Source organism: Empidonax traillii, unplaced genomic scaffold, assembly GCF_003031625.1.
Source record: "Empidonax traillii isolate 1590-97213 ecotype Southwest subspecies unplaced genomic scaffold, ASM303162v1 scaffold619:size634076, whole genome shotgun sequence".
Lineage (NCBI taxonomy): Eukaryota > Metazoa > Chordata > Aves > Passeriformes > Tyrannidae > Empidonax > Empidonax traillii.
Window position 1 is genome coordinate 495,500 of NW_020955812.1, and position 17,137 is coordinate 512,636.

The following is a 17,137-nucleotide window of genomic DNA, read 5'->3' on the forward strand; positions in this document are numbered from 1 at the left end:
ACCAGATTACTTGGCATGTAAGATTTCTCTTTTCCTCTGTCTTGTATAGTGTTAGTGTTTCTTTAAAGATCACTAGGTGTTAATTGAAGGGTCTGCAAAACATGATTTAAGACTGTTTCAAGTACTATGGCATTTCATGTCTCATTTAAATCCCAGTTTATAAAATCAATAGTTTTTTTCAAAGGATACTCCCCATTAATATTGTTTAGCAACACACAGCAAGACTCCATCTGCAAGTTCGTGTGCACAACATGCAAATTAATTTTTAAATCAAAAGCTATTGTATTCTCCAGAGCTCATTTTGCATACTCACAGAACACTTCCCACACAGTACAAAATCAAGAGGCAAGCATTTTTTTTCTTAATTCGCATTTGACTATGTGATTCAAAGATGTCAAGTCAATATATTTCTGCATCTTTTCCCCTGTTAGTCTCTGGCAGCACTTTTAGGTTACACGTAGCTTCACTGTGAGAAAGAATAAAGAGCTTGACTTGCTCCTAAGCTTTATAACTGCCAGTGTCATTAACCTAGAGACTGAAATGTGTTCTTGCATAATTTTCTAGCAGGAACTCTAGCTGTGAGAAAACATAAAACTCAACAGAAAAAACTCTGTGTTGGCCCATAAAATTTTTGTGCAGGGGAGTAAGTACCTCCAAAGAGCTGATCATTGTTTAGCTGTCATTTCTTTGATGACAAGAAAAAGCTATAAAGAAAGCTGCAAGAAAAAGCTATAAAGTCACTTTAATTTTTTAATTTCTGAAACTTTTAAGTGTTTACAGCAAGCTCTCAAGACTGGTAGCATCCAAAGTGTTTAAAAGAGTCATTAAACAGCACTCATGTGACAAGAGAAGAAATCTCCCTTATCCAATTTCCAGACTTAAACGGAAAACAATATAAAACATTAAATAAATTGGCTGCAATGAACTCAGAAAAGATTCATCTCCTGAGTGCTCTGAACTGCTGTAGCAGTTTGGCTGTACCTCAGGGACAGATCTGCTCAGGTACTTGGAAACCTTCAACTGCACTGCAGAGCAGACTCCCAAGGCCCATGGGGATAAACATCTACAGTAACAAAACAGGAAAAAAAAAACTCAACAAAGAAACTAGTATCAGGATTATCACTAACAGTTTAATGTAAAATTTTAGGATTTCTGCTGTCTAAATCTCTGGTTAAGATGCATTATTCAAGTTGCCAGGAAGTGGTATTATATTTCCAAAGATACCAACTAATGAAAAATTAAAAACAAAGTAACTGTTGTTGAGTCTGTAATACAATAGTTTATAGGTTTTCTACTAGAAAAAATGGTTGGGTTTTAGTACTGGGAGAGCCTTGAGCTGCCAAACTTTAAGTAGGTAAGGAGGACTCAGGAAGACAACCTCAACAGCCTTGAATCCTACAGTCAGCAAAAAGTGTTCTTATGTCTAAGCCCCAAACCTGGCAGGAAACCCACACAGCAATCAACCTGGATACATGCTTTAAGGGTGAAGAAATGGCTTCCTCTGTAGATAGTGCATACACATACAATAAATCAGGGCAGAGCAGTTAACACAACTCCTTCCTACTGACATTCACCCAAAACCTGCCACTCACCCTGACTCTCCCCTCGGCTCCTCAGTTGGGTCTCCTCACATCCAGCAAGAGACCTCAAAGGAGGGAGCCACCAGTGAAAGGCTTGTGAGGGAAGGAGCTACTAAAGCTTTCACCTTCTCTCACCACCTTGCTAGAAGATAATCCCATGCACTCCTTTACCAGAGGTCATAGTGGACTTCGGGGCATATGTTTGGGGATAGACTTATTGAGGGAATTAGAGGTGGTAAACAGGAGAAACCTGTACTGACCAGACAGAGTGTATGTCAACAAGTCATCACTTATCACTGAGAGTGGATTATTAGTATTGCTTCTATTACCAAAGATACCTAATTTTTACTTATAACACCCAAACACATTCAAGTCTAAAATGTGCATGTGAGCTTTTTCCACTTGGTTAGTGCCATGAGGTAAAGGACTGGTGAGCACTGATCTTCTTTAAACATCCTACTGTCAACATATCAGCCATGATTCAAATGCTGTCAGCTCCAGTTTGCCAGTGCACAGTGAAGATGTAACCTCAAGGAGTCCCTGTAAGGCGCCCCTTGTCATGCTGGATGTGTGACATGTGGCACAACACCAGCATTTGAGCTTTAATCCATGTGAAGTAAAATGTTAAGTCTCACTAATTCATTATGTCTGATGTCTCGTAGGTCAGAGGCAGATAGAGGGTCCCCATACAGCTCCCATTCACTGAATGCTGAAGTTCAGCTCATCACTGTGCTGGTATTAAATAACTTAAATGACCCAGTGGCTGGCAAGCTCCATCCCTCACAATTACTGACAGAGCACAGCAGTGGACTGTAATGCCATCATGAAAATGAAGCTGCCTGCATCAATTCAGACAAACTTCTCAATTGCATAATAAGTTGCTTGCTTGATTAATTATTCAAATGCAATTGGTAACTTACTGTACTAAGACAGGCCATTCTTTCCCTTTGACTGGTGCTTCAAACACCAGTGTTCCCAGCCTGTTCCTGGTATAATGAGTTCTGGTTTGCTCTCATTTTTGCATTAAGGTAATTCCTGATCAGCTCTTTTGAAGCAGCACGAGGTTACTGGGAAGCAAATTGGAGAAATAACAGAGAAAAACTAGGTCACAAGGATTTTGGATCAAGACTAGAGAGGCTCCATTCAAATACTGGAACAATGTCTAGGCTGTCTTTCATCTAGGCTTCATTACAAGAGAATTCCCAAGAAAAGAAGTGTGGACTGGACCTATAAAATAGATTTTACTGGGCAAGGCTGAGTGTTCAAATCCCAACCCTTAGAACACCCTAGGTACCACCTTCTTCCTCTTTCTCTACTATCCCAATAGAACTAGTTATTATATTATTCAAATTTAAATATTTTGGGAACACACTGGATCAATTCACTGAAGGGAGCAAGTTATGAGTCTCACTCAGCTGTTAATGTCCCTCTAGTCCTTTAAAAGCATCACCTATTTTTTGAAGGAAGCTGTAAACATGAAAATATTGTTCTTTTTCAGTTAATTGTATAACATGAACACATTTGCATAAGAATAAGAGTATTTAATACATCATGATAGTAGAATGCTGTTGGTAAACAACGTTTCATGTTTTGCCTAATGGAATTCCTTATAGTTCAACACAGTTCACCATCCATCTAATTTATCCCATTAGACAATGTCAGCTCTCAAATTGCAGAATATATGTACAGCAGCTGTGCTGTTCCCCAGCTCCTTCTGAGCATTCCATCAGCTACCTAATTTGTTTAATGCTTTTTCAGCTCCAGCCACATCTAGTGCTATCATTAATGAAAAGCCTATTGTGTCTGGATGGTTTCTAAATGTAAAAAAATATGTCAGGAAGGCATAATTGTATTATATTCCCACAGATAAAACAAGGTTATCTTGGAATATTATTGAGGGCAGTACTCCCTTGTTTATTAACTATTCAGTAGAGTTTAAAATGATAGTAAGCATAAGACATGTGAATAAGACACCATTTTTGCCCAATAACAGTGCTCACAGAAAGGACGTCCCCTTGTTCTGGTTCATCAAGGTATCTTTTAAAGCTTCTGGTTTTTTGTTAACCTCAGCTATCACATCAGTTAGACTATTTTAGGTCCGATCCCTAAGTCAGATGAATATTTTACTCTTTACTGTGCAGTTCAGAAAACACTATTCATCTGACTGATACTAAAGTTGCTTTAACATCTGAGTTTGGCCTTATGAAGTATTTCAAACTTTATTTTTCTGAAACAGCAAGTTTCATCCTGTACTATTTGAGTTTGCTTGCAGTCTGATAAGGGGTTCAAGGAAATACTTAAGAAAAACAAGTTTATACAGGGTATACAACAACACAGATACAATAAATTTTTGGTTTTTCTGTGCCCAAAATTTCTAAGTCATTCACAAAATGGAACAAAAAAAAATTCTCAGACAATAAGAACATCAGAAAATGTCTACTGCAAGGATGGCTAAATGAGGCTACATGAAAAAACATCCAACAGATAGTGTACGAAATTTAATCTCTACCTCTCAAATAGCACACTAAAGTCCCAACTCCTTTATTAGCATGTAACTTGAATTCTCTAGTCACAGCAGTTAGGGATGAATTCAGCTATTAATTCAGTAAAACCATCCCACAGAGAAGCATTCCTCAGGGAACTCAGAACTCCCCACAGAATACCAGTCTCACCCACAGGACAGAGCTCAGAAAGTATCAGGCTGTCAGGCTTTTTGTTTAGTGCCCCTCAGATTTCAATTCCAACTTCCAAAAGCCAGCATACCTTGAAATCCTGAGACTATCTGGACTACATCGTCATAGACCATCAGAGTAGCTGAGCGTTCAGGAAGAAGGCCGAGGCTCAGTGAAGAGAACACTGTGGGAGAGAAGTGGTTTAAGTGGGATATATTTAAATTCTTATAAACATAATCCAACAACAGCACTTACTTTCTTCTACATTTTTGCAAAAGCAGGCCACACAGACTATTAAAATCGTATTGTATACATGAGAGAAACCACACACATTTTCTAAACCAAACAGTTACATTGCCAGGGCAATTATTATTGAACTAAACAACACGTTCTACGCTTTGCCTCTGCACATTCTGCATGGTAGCTCAAAGCACAGAAGAGCGCAGTGTAAAGCAGGGTTTCATGGAGCAATTCCCAGCTCCACAGAAAGACATGCCATTTCCTGAAGAGAGGAGAAACATTAGCTCAGTCTGGCTGATTTATTTTTCTGTACAATGGCTATACTTCTTACCTCAGAAAGATTTTAATGAAACCTAACTTTTAAGTACTTTGAGATGCTTACGTAAGTCATACAGAAAGGCAAAGCATGATGAATAGGTCTGAATAATTTGCTTTAAAATACAGCATGTCCTTAGTGAGTCACCACCTACACCAGAGAAGTGCTATATATATAGCAGAACTACTGTCATCCTACCAGCGGTGCGAAAAGGGACAAATAAATTATATTTGCTGCAAGAAGTCTGCCTGCAAGGACCTCCCTTTCCACTGGGTACTGACATTCCTTAAGGGGGGCTGTGTCTATATGCAAACACATCTTTGAAGAGTGAAAAATGGGATATAATTTCATGCCGAGTTCTTCAGACCCAAAAGACCAGAAATCCGGAAGGAGTTAACCACCGAGCACACCTGATTCCCCCATCCATGAAAATAGTAAGGAGAAAGACTGACTACAGTCCACTTGTGGCTTTCAAAGACAGAAGGAGAAGACTAATGCAGACTAGTAATTTTTGTTAACTGGGCAGCATCCTACATTTGCACCTGGAAAGTACTCATCCCAGTCTGAAGTGACCACAAGCTGAGGAAGACATTCCCAGAACCAGTTAGTAGAAGAACAGTGCAAACTCTTCTGATTTTCTGGAACTTCATCAATTTCCTCCAAATTAATATGCATTACTTAATCCAAGAGCCACTATAGATGTTAGCTACCAATAGGGAGACTACTGTTTTTCTGTTATTAGAAATACATTCTCTTTTTAGAGATTGGAAATTTTTGTGGTCGGGAGAAGTAAAGGAGAAAGGAGAAGAAACTAGGAGAAACACACTGATAAGAACCACCACTTAAAAGATGGTCTTAGCAATGCAAATGAACATTAAAATAAACTAAAATAAGTTATTGTAAGTACAGCTGAGAATTTTCTTTCCAACACCCTACATGTAAACAGATCTACATATCAGGCAACATAAGTAAGAAAGCCTAGTGTAAGTAGCACAAAAGCCACACAATTACAAAATTTGTTTGTCTTTACTCCAGTAACTTAATTTGTATGAAGAAAGCTAATATAATTTAGACACCCTGGGGAGCTCAATACAATAAACTATGCCAACATCTTCCACATACGCCAGACTATAATGAATATATAACTTCTAAACTTCCCTTGAGCTTTTCTGCACAATCATTTCTCAGCATGACAAAGACCAAAAGACATCGTTTTTAAGGCCAGAAGGATGACAGTGATGATCCAGCCTTATTCCTGTATAACTTTCCTGAATTAATTACCGCTTTAGATGCAACAGCTGTACATAAACTTGAAAATATGTGGTACAAAAACTATCCAAATTTCTTTCACGGGTGTCTAGTGGTGAAGAACGCACCACAACATCAGTGTTCCAGTGAATAATTATGAGGGTGGCTAAACTATGAGCCTCTTTACCCATCAAAATTTATTGAGATTAGATTTCCAGCCATTTGATCTTTTTACACAAGCCCTCTAGACAGAAGAATTCTCTCTTACCAGTTTCCTGTTCTCTATGAGGGTATTGATGGACTATGATCAAATTACCCTATGAACTTTCTCTCTAGGGAACCAAATAAATTAAGCACTTTAAAGTCTTTCCCTGTAAGCCATACCTTCCAATCTTTTAATCACTCCTGATAAAACTGCAGTTTTAAACATTTTCCTTGAAGTGTGGATGCAGAAGTGGACACACATTTCTTTGAGTGGCTGCACCAAGGACAAGTCATGAAATACTATACTCCACCTTCTCAGTTTTTACCTTATTTTTACAGCTAAACTATTCCAGATGAGCTCTCCCCTCCCAAAAATACCATGCTTTCCTTTGCCTGACTGTCCTGGGTTAGCTGGGTTAGAGTTAGTTTCTTCTCTGCAGCTGGTAAAACACAGTGAGTTGGATTCAGTATGACAATAACGTTGACAGCACACTGGTGTTTCAGCTGTCGTTGAGTAGTGCTTACCCTAAGTCAAGGACTTTGCAGTTCTCCATGTTTTGTCAGTGAGGAACTGCACAAGAAGCTGGGAGAGAGCATAGCCAGGACAGTTGATCCCAACTGGACAAAGGGATACTCCACACCACAGAAGGTCCTGGCCGGTATATAAACTGGGGGGAGTTGTCCGGGAGGGGTCAACTGCTGCTCAAAAACAGGCTGGACAATTATATTGTGCATCGCTTGTTTTACTCCTCACTCTCTTTTTGTTATGTCTCTTCTCATTATTATTACAAAACTTTACTTTATTTCAATTATTAAACTGTTCTTATATCAACCCATGGTATTCACCCTTTTATGATTTTACTCCCAGTGCACCGAGGCTGGGTGGGGGTGAACAGGTGCCTGGTACTTAGTTGATGTCTGGAGTTAGACCATGACACTGTCCCAACAAGCTAGTCTGAATTGTGCTGTCTCAGCAACTGCCCTCTCTTCACTGCGCACACTAGTCCCAAACAAGTGTCTTTTTAAATAAGTATTACCCATCACAAACGTTTTCTTCCAAATTACTTACAAAGTTAGTAATTTGTAATTAGTAATTGTAAAATTGGTTACAAGCAGACTGATGAACACAGCTTCCATCACAAACACTTCAACAACTCAAGTGATGTTAAATTAATGAACTGTTAATAAGTGGAGTCATGGCTCTGCTGATAAATATTTTAATGGAAAGAAAGATCTTAATCTTTTCCTCCTACCATTTATCTCTATGTAAATAAATAATCCTCCTGCTTAAGTGGTAAAGAGTCAGTAATTATTTTGGTTAATATAAGAAAAGTTCATTTTTGCCAAATTATGAGAACAGAAACCCCTTGATTCTTACTTCTCGAAGCTATTACAATACCACGAGTTCAGTGGCTGCACAGCTTTTCAGCATAAGGTTATAACTACTGCATATTGATTGTGATGGGAGAATTCTGATCCTTTGGCAAAGTTCTGCTGCAGTACTTTATACATTACCATCCTATAGTTTTCACACCTACTCCCTGCTTGTGATTATCATTTCAATATTTGAATTAATACGCCCACAGTTCATTTCCCAGAGCACACAGGATGGCACATCAGCTTAAAACACCGCCACGGGTGGAACACTGCTCCAAGTGGGGGATCTGCTCTGTGGGGTGACAGCTCCTAGAACTGTCAAAAGGCATTTTCAGGACATGAGGATCCAGCTGTACGGGTGTGCCCAGATTGCACAATGCAGAATGAAGACTGAGATATGCTGCCTGTTCCCCATCATTCAAACCAGCTTAAAAAATACCAACAAGACAACTCTCTCATTTTTCAAAACTTTTAACTACTATGCTGCTTACAAGCATGATAGGCCTTCAAATACAGGGCATTTAAATACAGTTATTGGAAAGTTTTTTGGGCATATTAGTCAATACAAAAAATAACAGCCTAAGTATCTTGGGCCTCAACTTTTATGCCACGTCCCTTTTCAGGACATTCTAAGAACAACCCTATTAAATCTACATAGGGTGTATCAAATTGTAACCTGTTGTTTCTTTAATCAAAGAAAGGATTAAGTTTAAGGTACAGAAAGCAAAAGAAAGGATTCTACTTCTAATTAAATCAATGGCAAACTACCTACCGGTTTCAATGGGTGAGAATCTGAGGTGAAAGGAATCTATTTTCTGAGTTAAGCTCATGTTTCAGCCATGGAAAGAAAGATTTTGTGGGACCTATACAATTACTGCTCTTTAAACTTCAGTGACTTACTAAACCAAAAATGCCCTGTTTCATTCTCTTGCCTCAAAACCAATATTGAAGAAAAAGTAACAAACAAAAACCTAAACAAACAAACTCCAGGCTATGGAAAAGTACATTGCATTCAAAAGATCCAGGGTATGAGTCAGAAAGATAAGAGACACAAGGCAAGAAAAGGTTATTGCATGCTTTAATCATTTAAGATTGTCTTAAGGAAGCACATGAAGTATGCTGAGGGAGCTGCACTTCATCTTATTTAAATAGGAAAAATAAAACCAAGGAAATTTCTAAACAGTCACAGAACAATTATGGCTGAAAGGAATCTCTGGATGTCACCTGCTTCCACCAAGCAGAGGGGTATCCAATAGAGTTTGAATGTCTTTAAAGATGGAGATTTCACAACCTTTCTACATTGTAAAATTCCAATCTTTGACTACTGCTGCTTTAAAGAATTGTTGCCTGTTTTTAATTTGAAACTCTCCTAGCTGCAACTCATTTCAGTTACTTCTTATTCTTTAACTATACCCCAAAGTACCTGGCTTAGTCTTTGCTGTAGCTCCATTAAGTAGCTGAGAAACATGGCAGAATACAGGATATAAAATGTAGAAGTCTTATCTTATCTGAAGCAAGTGAATGCAGATAAGTAAACAGCACGTTGAAATGCCTAAAGCATAATTCTGCGTTTGAAGAGATTCATGTTCCTTTCCCCTTCTGAAAATACATTTGCTGCTTGACCTTGCAGCAAGTCACGCAGTCCTTCTGGCTATGTTGATATTAATAAATAAAACAGAGCCAAGACACGGAATTCAACTCTGCCCCGGGAACATGTATAGTATTTAAATATTAGTGCACTTAAAACCTGTCATGGCTTTGGCCCAGGCTAATTATCAAATTTGAGGTGATATTTAGGTGTGATTTGGGTACAATAAAGCCTGGGGCTGTTCCCAAATTACTTGGACCCTAACTGTGGTTGGCGATTAGAGAAAAGGCAGATGGAACTAGGGATGTGACCTCCATATAGATGTTATACCTCAAGGGTTGAAAGCCGCCCTCAATCTCTTCTATTTAGCAGTACAGAAATAAGTTTTCATGACTCAGTTTTCTCTCATGTCAAGTCTACCCCTTTCCATACAATTTTGAGGCATTCTGACAAAAACTGACATGCAAGTATTGCTGTTATATTTGTTTGCCTGTGGAAGAAACAAACCATGCTAATTAAGTTAGTAAAAATCTTTACATCCGAATAACTTAACTGCAGATTAAAACTGTCCTATGGACATGGCAAAGAACTAAACTGGCAGGACTTTTTGGTACACTACAGCCTACAGTGCAACAGTGGTTGCTGCACCTTGGGAGAGCTGCCTCACAGCTGCTGAAACAAAGCTCTTGGAAACAGAGTTCCCATCAAAAAAAAAGATCTGGGATGGATTTCTGTTTCCTAAGGAGCTGTAAGAGCACCAACAGTTGTTTGAAAACTGATGTAGCACTGTATTGAGGACAAGCCAGGAGGAGAGTGAATATCTGCACAGCCCTGATGCTGCAGTTTAACTGAGGAATAATTGTTACTATATTTGAAAAGCACAGATGTTTCTCCTCCCACCCAGGATCTCAAGCATTGAAACACATCATACAAAACTGTGTAACTTCCTTTAGATGCAAAATCTTACCTCAGAACAAAAATAAAGATCTCTTACCAGGCAATCTTACAGGTTTCCATGGTGCAGAATTTGGCACATATGCATGTTTACTAGCAGTCACTATCAGCTGATTGCCCAACTTATACTGAAACTTGAGGAAGGCAGTGCCATCTGCTCCTGAGGTTCCAGATGCAATGGAGATCTGATTGGTAAAAATCTCAATGAAGGCTTCAGTTATTGGCTGATGTGTGCTGGCATCGCTTACATGGACCTTCAGCGTTACTTCTGTAATGACAAACAACCACAGCGATTATCGTCTGAAAAGTTGCTGCAGGAGGCAGAAGTTAGAACATGCTGGCACACCAATGACTGAAAAGACACCGGGCTCTGACACTTTGATGCCACATACAACCTCTCATACTGGCCTGCAGTTCTCCATTTCAGGCAAGCAATCTTTAGAGACACTGCAGATTGTGCCACAGGCAAGACCAGGTCCTGAATTATTGCCTGACCGCTAACTTCAGCTGTGGAAGCATCTGTATTCCACCTGTGACCCACATGTAGCTGGGCAGCACATCCCCCATATTGCCATGTTTGATGGGCAACACACCAATCACACAGTACTATTGCAACTCTAAATGTGTGTGCTATCAAACATCACATATTAGCCATGGATAGCATGTAAGGTCCCTGCTTTGCTGGTGCCTCTGCTCCTGCCAGCCTTCTCCAGCACCAGTGGGGAGAGGGAAAGGCTGGAAGTGGGCTGTGCTCCCTCACCCCTTCCCCAAAACAATTGTCTCCCTGTAGCAAACAGAGGAAATCTGCTGTGACAGAAGCCCGAGAAGAAAATGGGCTTTGAAGCAGGCTGTGCTACAGAGGAGATTTAGAACTCTGGTGGGAGAGGTTGTCCCAGCTGGCACAGGACTTTCCTGGTGATGTCTAACCAAGGTGGTGAAATCCCACAGGATCAGGTCCATGTCCTCAAAGCACAGGACAACTAGGTGGGATGCAGAGTGAGGAAGAGGGGAACACTTTGTTGTCCTCTCTGTTCACCAGCTCTTTTTCTGTAACATTTCTGCCCAAATGTCAGAGCCCCTAGCGTGTCAGCCTGTCAGCCCTGACACTACTGTATCCTCTGTCCCCACATGCTACTGGTGAGCATGAGAAGCAAAGAAGTGACAGCTAAGGCAGCCAGGAGAATCATACATCTTGCAGATATGTATTCAGAAGCTAACACAATGGACTAATTTTCCTTGAGTAATTTGCCATATTTTCCAGAAACTAATTACTAGTTTAAATGTTTCCAGATGTTCAATACTTGAATACTTGTTCAATACTTGCCCACTCTGGGCACTCCATGCATTGTGTCACCAGGCCTTTGTTACATAACATGGACTGGCTTGTGCAAGACAGTCCCTCTGGAAGGCATTCCTCCATCTCTACGATTATTTTCCTGTGCTTGCAGTAGTTCCTCTGCCTCATGTTCTAAAGTAGCAGCTGTTGCCTTTCTGTAATAACTATGATTTGAATGCAATGATCCAATGCCTCTACCAAGACACTCCTTGTTTTTTTTTCATTTCCAGTTGCCTTGTTTTCCTAAATGAATACCTCCCTCCCTCTTTTCTCTTCTCTCCCACTCTCCCCTTTCTCTCATTCCCACCCTAATTTTTGAAAATTCTGTTGTTTTTGCATGAAGTCCTCTACACCAGCTTACTCATTCCCCAGGGTAGTAGTGAGTATTTGCCAATGCTCTTTTTGTGTCCGGGACTTAAACTTCTCACAAGCAAGATGTTTACACTCCACGTGCAACTCATTTCTGCACATGATGCCCAGAAAAGAGAGCATGACCCCTTTTTCATATATATTTAAAACCAATGCACTGATTTCTACAGAACAGAATTGGTGGTACAATTCTGTTCTATTACTACTGTGCCTTACAATTTTAAGAACTTGCATATGGCAAGACATAACACCAAGAAGAACAACAAGGAACTTAACAAAATCTCTGTTTTGACTTTCAATAGTGAAATGACACAACTGAGTATGCTGAGAAACATACTGTAACAACATAAAATTTTAAAAGGATCTCAGAATTTAATACATAAACATCAGCACAACTGTCCTAAGGGCATTTGAGCTAGAAAGATATGGGTCCTTTTATAAGCTGAGATCATCTGCCTGAATCCTGCAGTACTGAAAATACAAATACTGGGCAGCCCTGAACAAAAACCCCATTACAGAAATTCATCATCATCACAGACCTCACTTTAGAACTTGGCAATGGAGGATGCCAATTTAGATGGGATCAGCATGAAATACATTCTAGCTATTAAAGATTCTGGACTTCTTCCAAGTTTTGCACATAGTAGTCAAAGAAAACAATGTATATTGAAAACCTGAGTCCATAGGCTGTGTTGCACACACACAGAGTGTCTCCTTAGAAACCCTGCCTTGACCACCAAGCAACTTGTGATATCTTGTGCATGTGAAAGGCAGCCACATTAATCAAAGGAGGAACGCAGATGTATTTATGTATTTACAAACTGTACATGTATTTACAAACGTGAGGACAAAAGGCAATATAAATTATAATTTTCAAAAGGTGCTATATGCTTAGATCCAAAGGCAGATAGCTGTGCTATTAGTATTTTCCACTTTGAATTGCCTAGCAAAGAATGCTGGAGAACAGATGAGGTTAAGAATAATGGGTGATGCACTAAAGAAGAAGCAAGAGAACAGGACAACCTGAACACTTCTGTTAGCAATTTCAGTAACATATAAGGTTAGCCTTTTCTAAAACAACCACAAAGAAGAAGCAACCCAGGAGCTCTGGAATATTAAATATTAATTAAGGAAGAGGGTCAGAAAACAACAGAAGTATCAAACCTATTTAATTCTTTATAGACAATCAAAATTCTAGAATAGAGACTACTACTAAAATTGATTAAGAGACAAAAACTGATAAAATTCTTTTGTATACACAAATCCATGTCTTTTTTCTCAAATCAGAGAGTATGGTATCTCTGGTAGGAACTTTCTTTGTCCTTCACTTCATAGGTATGTAAAGGCTTCTTTCTGCATCCTTCTTTCTTTCTGAGAAGAAGGGATTCAAGGGTTTCCAAAATCCTCTTTCCAAACAGAAATGACTAAGGTCATCATCCAAGATGGAAGACTGATGTCCTGAAAGGCAACAGACCGGAACTGCTGTTCCAAACCACAGTCCCTAGGTCAGACACTGAGCTTTTTTTCTCCTCCTTTTTGACATTTAGACTTGTTTTTTCCTGAGAAAACAGAGAAAATTCTAGCACCCTGAACAACCCTAATTCCTTTTCATGTGTTAACTTCCCTGACATACATGTGAAATGTATACAGCTTGCTTAATTCAGAGCTTTCTCCCACACAACAGCTCCCTTTTTTTTCTTATCTGATGCAGCAGTAAAGTCATGAACATTAAACCCTGCACTATCACTGTAATTTCCACAGCAACAGAATTAAATGCTTAAAACTGGAGGGAAATTGTTGAAGAAAACATCGTCTCAAACACTGATGTGATGAGAACAACCTATAAAAAGAGACAGTTTCATAATTGCTGGGATATATTCAGACACTTGAAGATCAGGAGGACTGAAGGAGGGAAATAAGAGAGAAGAGTAGGGGCAGCAAGTGACCCAAGATCAGCCTGACCTCAAATTAAGAGGGAGGTCTTAGACTGCACATTAGGTATAGTACAAGAAATTAATTAGAAAAAGCTGTTTAGAAGACTCATTGTTAGCTGAGGAATAGAGTGTTTAAAATATCTGGCAAACTTTTTAGTAGGTACTCTCAGCAAAACAGATATATTATTCTTGAGTTTTACAGCCTTCCACAGCAAAGAGGTCACACAGAATTAAGGACGTGAACTCAGAGAAGGACGGACATCTGTAGTAAGCAGGGAACACAATGGAGGTGGGGAACTGAAAGCGCTGCAGAAGGTAAAGTCCAAGAACATGAACTGCTAAAGAGAAGCCTCCTTCATTCTCCCACAGATTTGTCATACTGTTGTATGTACAGCAAGAATATTTAATTACTAAGTTGTGAAGGAGCTCTGCTCTGTGCTACTAGTGAGGTCCTGGAGGAGGTAAGGGGACATAAGGGCAAAAAGTGCTGACGTTCTCTCATTCAAGAGCAAAGCAGAGGTGGCTGAGGTGACAGATCCCAGGCTGATGAATTTACCCACAGCAGCTGTGATCTCTCCCATCTCCCCAGACAAGCCAGCCCCATTCAGGACAGGCTATGCCTGAGCCATAGCCCTGTCTAAAGTACCTGGTTCCTGACCAGTGTGGTGTGAATGTGACTCCTTCAGACCTTGGCTGTCCTAGCGCGTGCTGCCCCGCTGGCTTGCAGTGCAGCACAGGTGGGCACAGGCAGAGAGGAGAGTCATTTGCCTGCACCACTAGCATGTGCCCTGCCATTATATTCTTACAGAAAAGATTCATGTCCAAGCAAGAGCCACTTATGATAACTGTTTATTCCCAGAAAATAAACACAGGCAAAGAATCATAGAATCATAGAATCAGATGGGTTGGAAAGGAGCTCTGAGATCATCAAGGAAAAAGCTTCTGTGTCTCTGTCTAGAAGTGCAGGTAGGAATGGGCCACTCACAAATGTTAAATAGTGCGACCTGCAACTCTACTTCAAAAATCCCAAAGCAAAGCAGGAAAAGGGGGTTAGTGGGAAAACAGCAAATAAAACCAGCAAATACAGGGGTAAATTGCACAAAGAGATCAAGGCTGATGTATGTGTATGCTCAAACAAATAAGTCTTTTCTCTTACAGTCATGTTCCTTTGTCTCCTTGCAAGCAATAACATCTTACTTGTTTTTCAAACGACGGTAAACCAAAACTACTAGTTACCATGAAAACAGCTGCTTACTGTGTAACTCCCTCTCAGTTTCCTAGTACCAGATTTATTGTAAGCTATATAAAAAACTCCAGCATCTTCAAGGTTATAATTTGGGAAAGTGAAAAAAAGACAAAAAACCCCTTTAAATGGTAGCATTCCAATCCAGAATCCCATCTGTCTTCTTAATCTGATTTTTGAGATTTTACTAAATCCAAACTTTCTCTGAGCAATCCTTCCTGTGCCATCTGCTCTATGAACCCTATTGCCTCCCCCGAAATACAATTAACCTTAAGACAACTACTTCTGCACTTGTAACCCCTTCTTGGACTCACAACTGCTTTTTATATTGCTGTGAACTCTCAGTTTGGGAATAGTTTCCTTCAGAACTGATATCATCAGTGCTGTCTTCTATAACCAAATTCCTGAATAACGAAAAGCACTGGTTTTTGGTGGGTTTGGGTTTCAGTTGAGTGATCTGAGCAAAGGCAAACTGTCAGATCTCAAATACTGGAATAAACAGAGAAAAACTATGACACAGATTGGAAGTCAAAGATCACAATCCTATTTAGATCCCAATTCTGCAATTTGGTTTCTGTGCACACACCCCTCTGTCAGGCAGACTCCCACTGACGTCTGCTGGACAGATGATCTCTTTTGGGAACAGGCTGACACAGGCAGCCGTTATCACTTAGCTTTTCCTTTGGGGGTCCTTTATCCATGGACAATGTCAGGATATTACCAAAGAAAGAGATATTTAAATTATCTAGGTTTTGATTAGAAAAAAAAAAAAACAAAACAACTTCCTGCTCATTTAAAAAATGCCATTATGAACTTTATTTAAAATTGTATCCTCTGCTCTGACTCTGCTTACTGGCAACATGCCTGGCTTTGAATCCTACATGCCAAATGGATAAGCCTTTCTGCCTCTTAACCTTTTGCCCATGTGTGAGGTCAATCCTCAGCCAAACAATAGGATTTTCATTTATCTAAAGGAAAACATTTTCCTAGAAAAAGTACTGTTCCCCATCCCCTAGCCACAGATGCCAACTCAAGCATCTACATATCATCATATCTTTCTAAGGTGCTGCATCAAGAAGGCTCTACTGACAACCACACTTCAAAATAGCAGCAGAATAAGTTCATATGAAGAAAATATGTACGTAACACCCCTCCAGAAGCACACAGGTACCACCTCAAGTGGCAAACTAGGTACTGCTTGCAGAAGATTCACAGCCAAGACAATGGCCCTGTTCAGAACCAGCTCTGGTCCTCATTATAGGAAAATCAGTGGTGCTACACAACGTTCCCATCCACCAAGGTTTCAACTAGGGTGAGTGTCTGTCACTGATTTCCAGGGAATCCAACCATGCAGAGGGCAGGATGCAGGAAGTCTGCTCATTGCCTGTTCAGTCATTCTCCAAATTATACCAAGGCTGCTGCACTCCTCATCAAGAGAAGTCAAGAAGAAACTGCAAAAACCAAGTCAGCTGAAGACCTTCAGTCTTGTTGACAGAGACAGCCAACAGCTGAACCTAAGCAAATTCAGGTGCAACAAGAAAACAGCTTACTAGGTGGCAGATTCACTCAGGCTATGGGAAGATTTATTTTCTTAATTTTTTAAATAGCTTTAATTTTAGTTCTAGGTGTTTAATTAAGGCTTAAAATTAATGTTAAGAGTTAAGAGAATTAATGCTTGATTTTAGAACATTTATGAAGCCGGCCCAAATGGTTGTCTCTGGTGCTTCTTTTTAGCACTGCAATCTGAATCTGCTAAACACTTTTGTGCTTTACAGGTCATGGGGAAGACTATCAGCATGGTCCTTGGCACACTGAGTACTTGCAGTATCATGTCTATAATTAACTCTCACACCTCAGAACTCAAGAAGGAACTTTCTTCCCCAAATGCACAGTTGATTGATTTCTGGGCCCCTCAGTTCACGAAGGATATTGAGGTGCTGGAGCAGGTCCAGAGAAGAGCAATGAGGCTGGTGAAGGGACTCAAGCACAAGTCCTATGGGGAGAGGCTGAGGGAGCTGGGGCTCAGGGGAGACCTCATCACTCTCTACAACTACCTGAAAGGGAGTTGCAGGCAGG

General features: G+C 39.9%; 1 protein-coding gene across 2 annotated transcripts in view; it reads right to left on the reverse strand.

The window, feature by feature from the left end:
* The window catches only part of FAM171A1 (family with sequence similarity 171 member A1), an 86,578-nt gene that overhangs the window by 26,866 nt on the left and 42,575 nt on the right, over positions 1-17,137 (reverse strand). The window contains exons 2-3 of one of the 2 annotated variants that reach the window (XM_027898729.1): positions 10,220-10,447; positions 4,344-4,436 (exon numbers count right to left, since the gene is read on the reverse strand). In XM_027898729.1, the coding sequence (XP_027754530.1) occupies positions 4,344-4,436; positions 10,220-10,447 (321 nt within the window). The remainder of the gene's footprint in view (positions 1-4,343; positions 4,437-10,219; positions 10,448-17,137) is intronic. The other variant, XM_027898731.1, reaches the window with a different exon arrangement.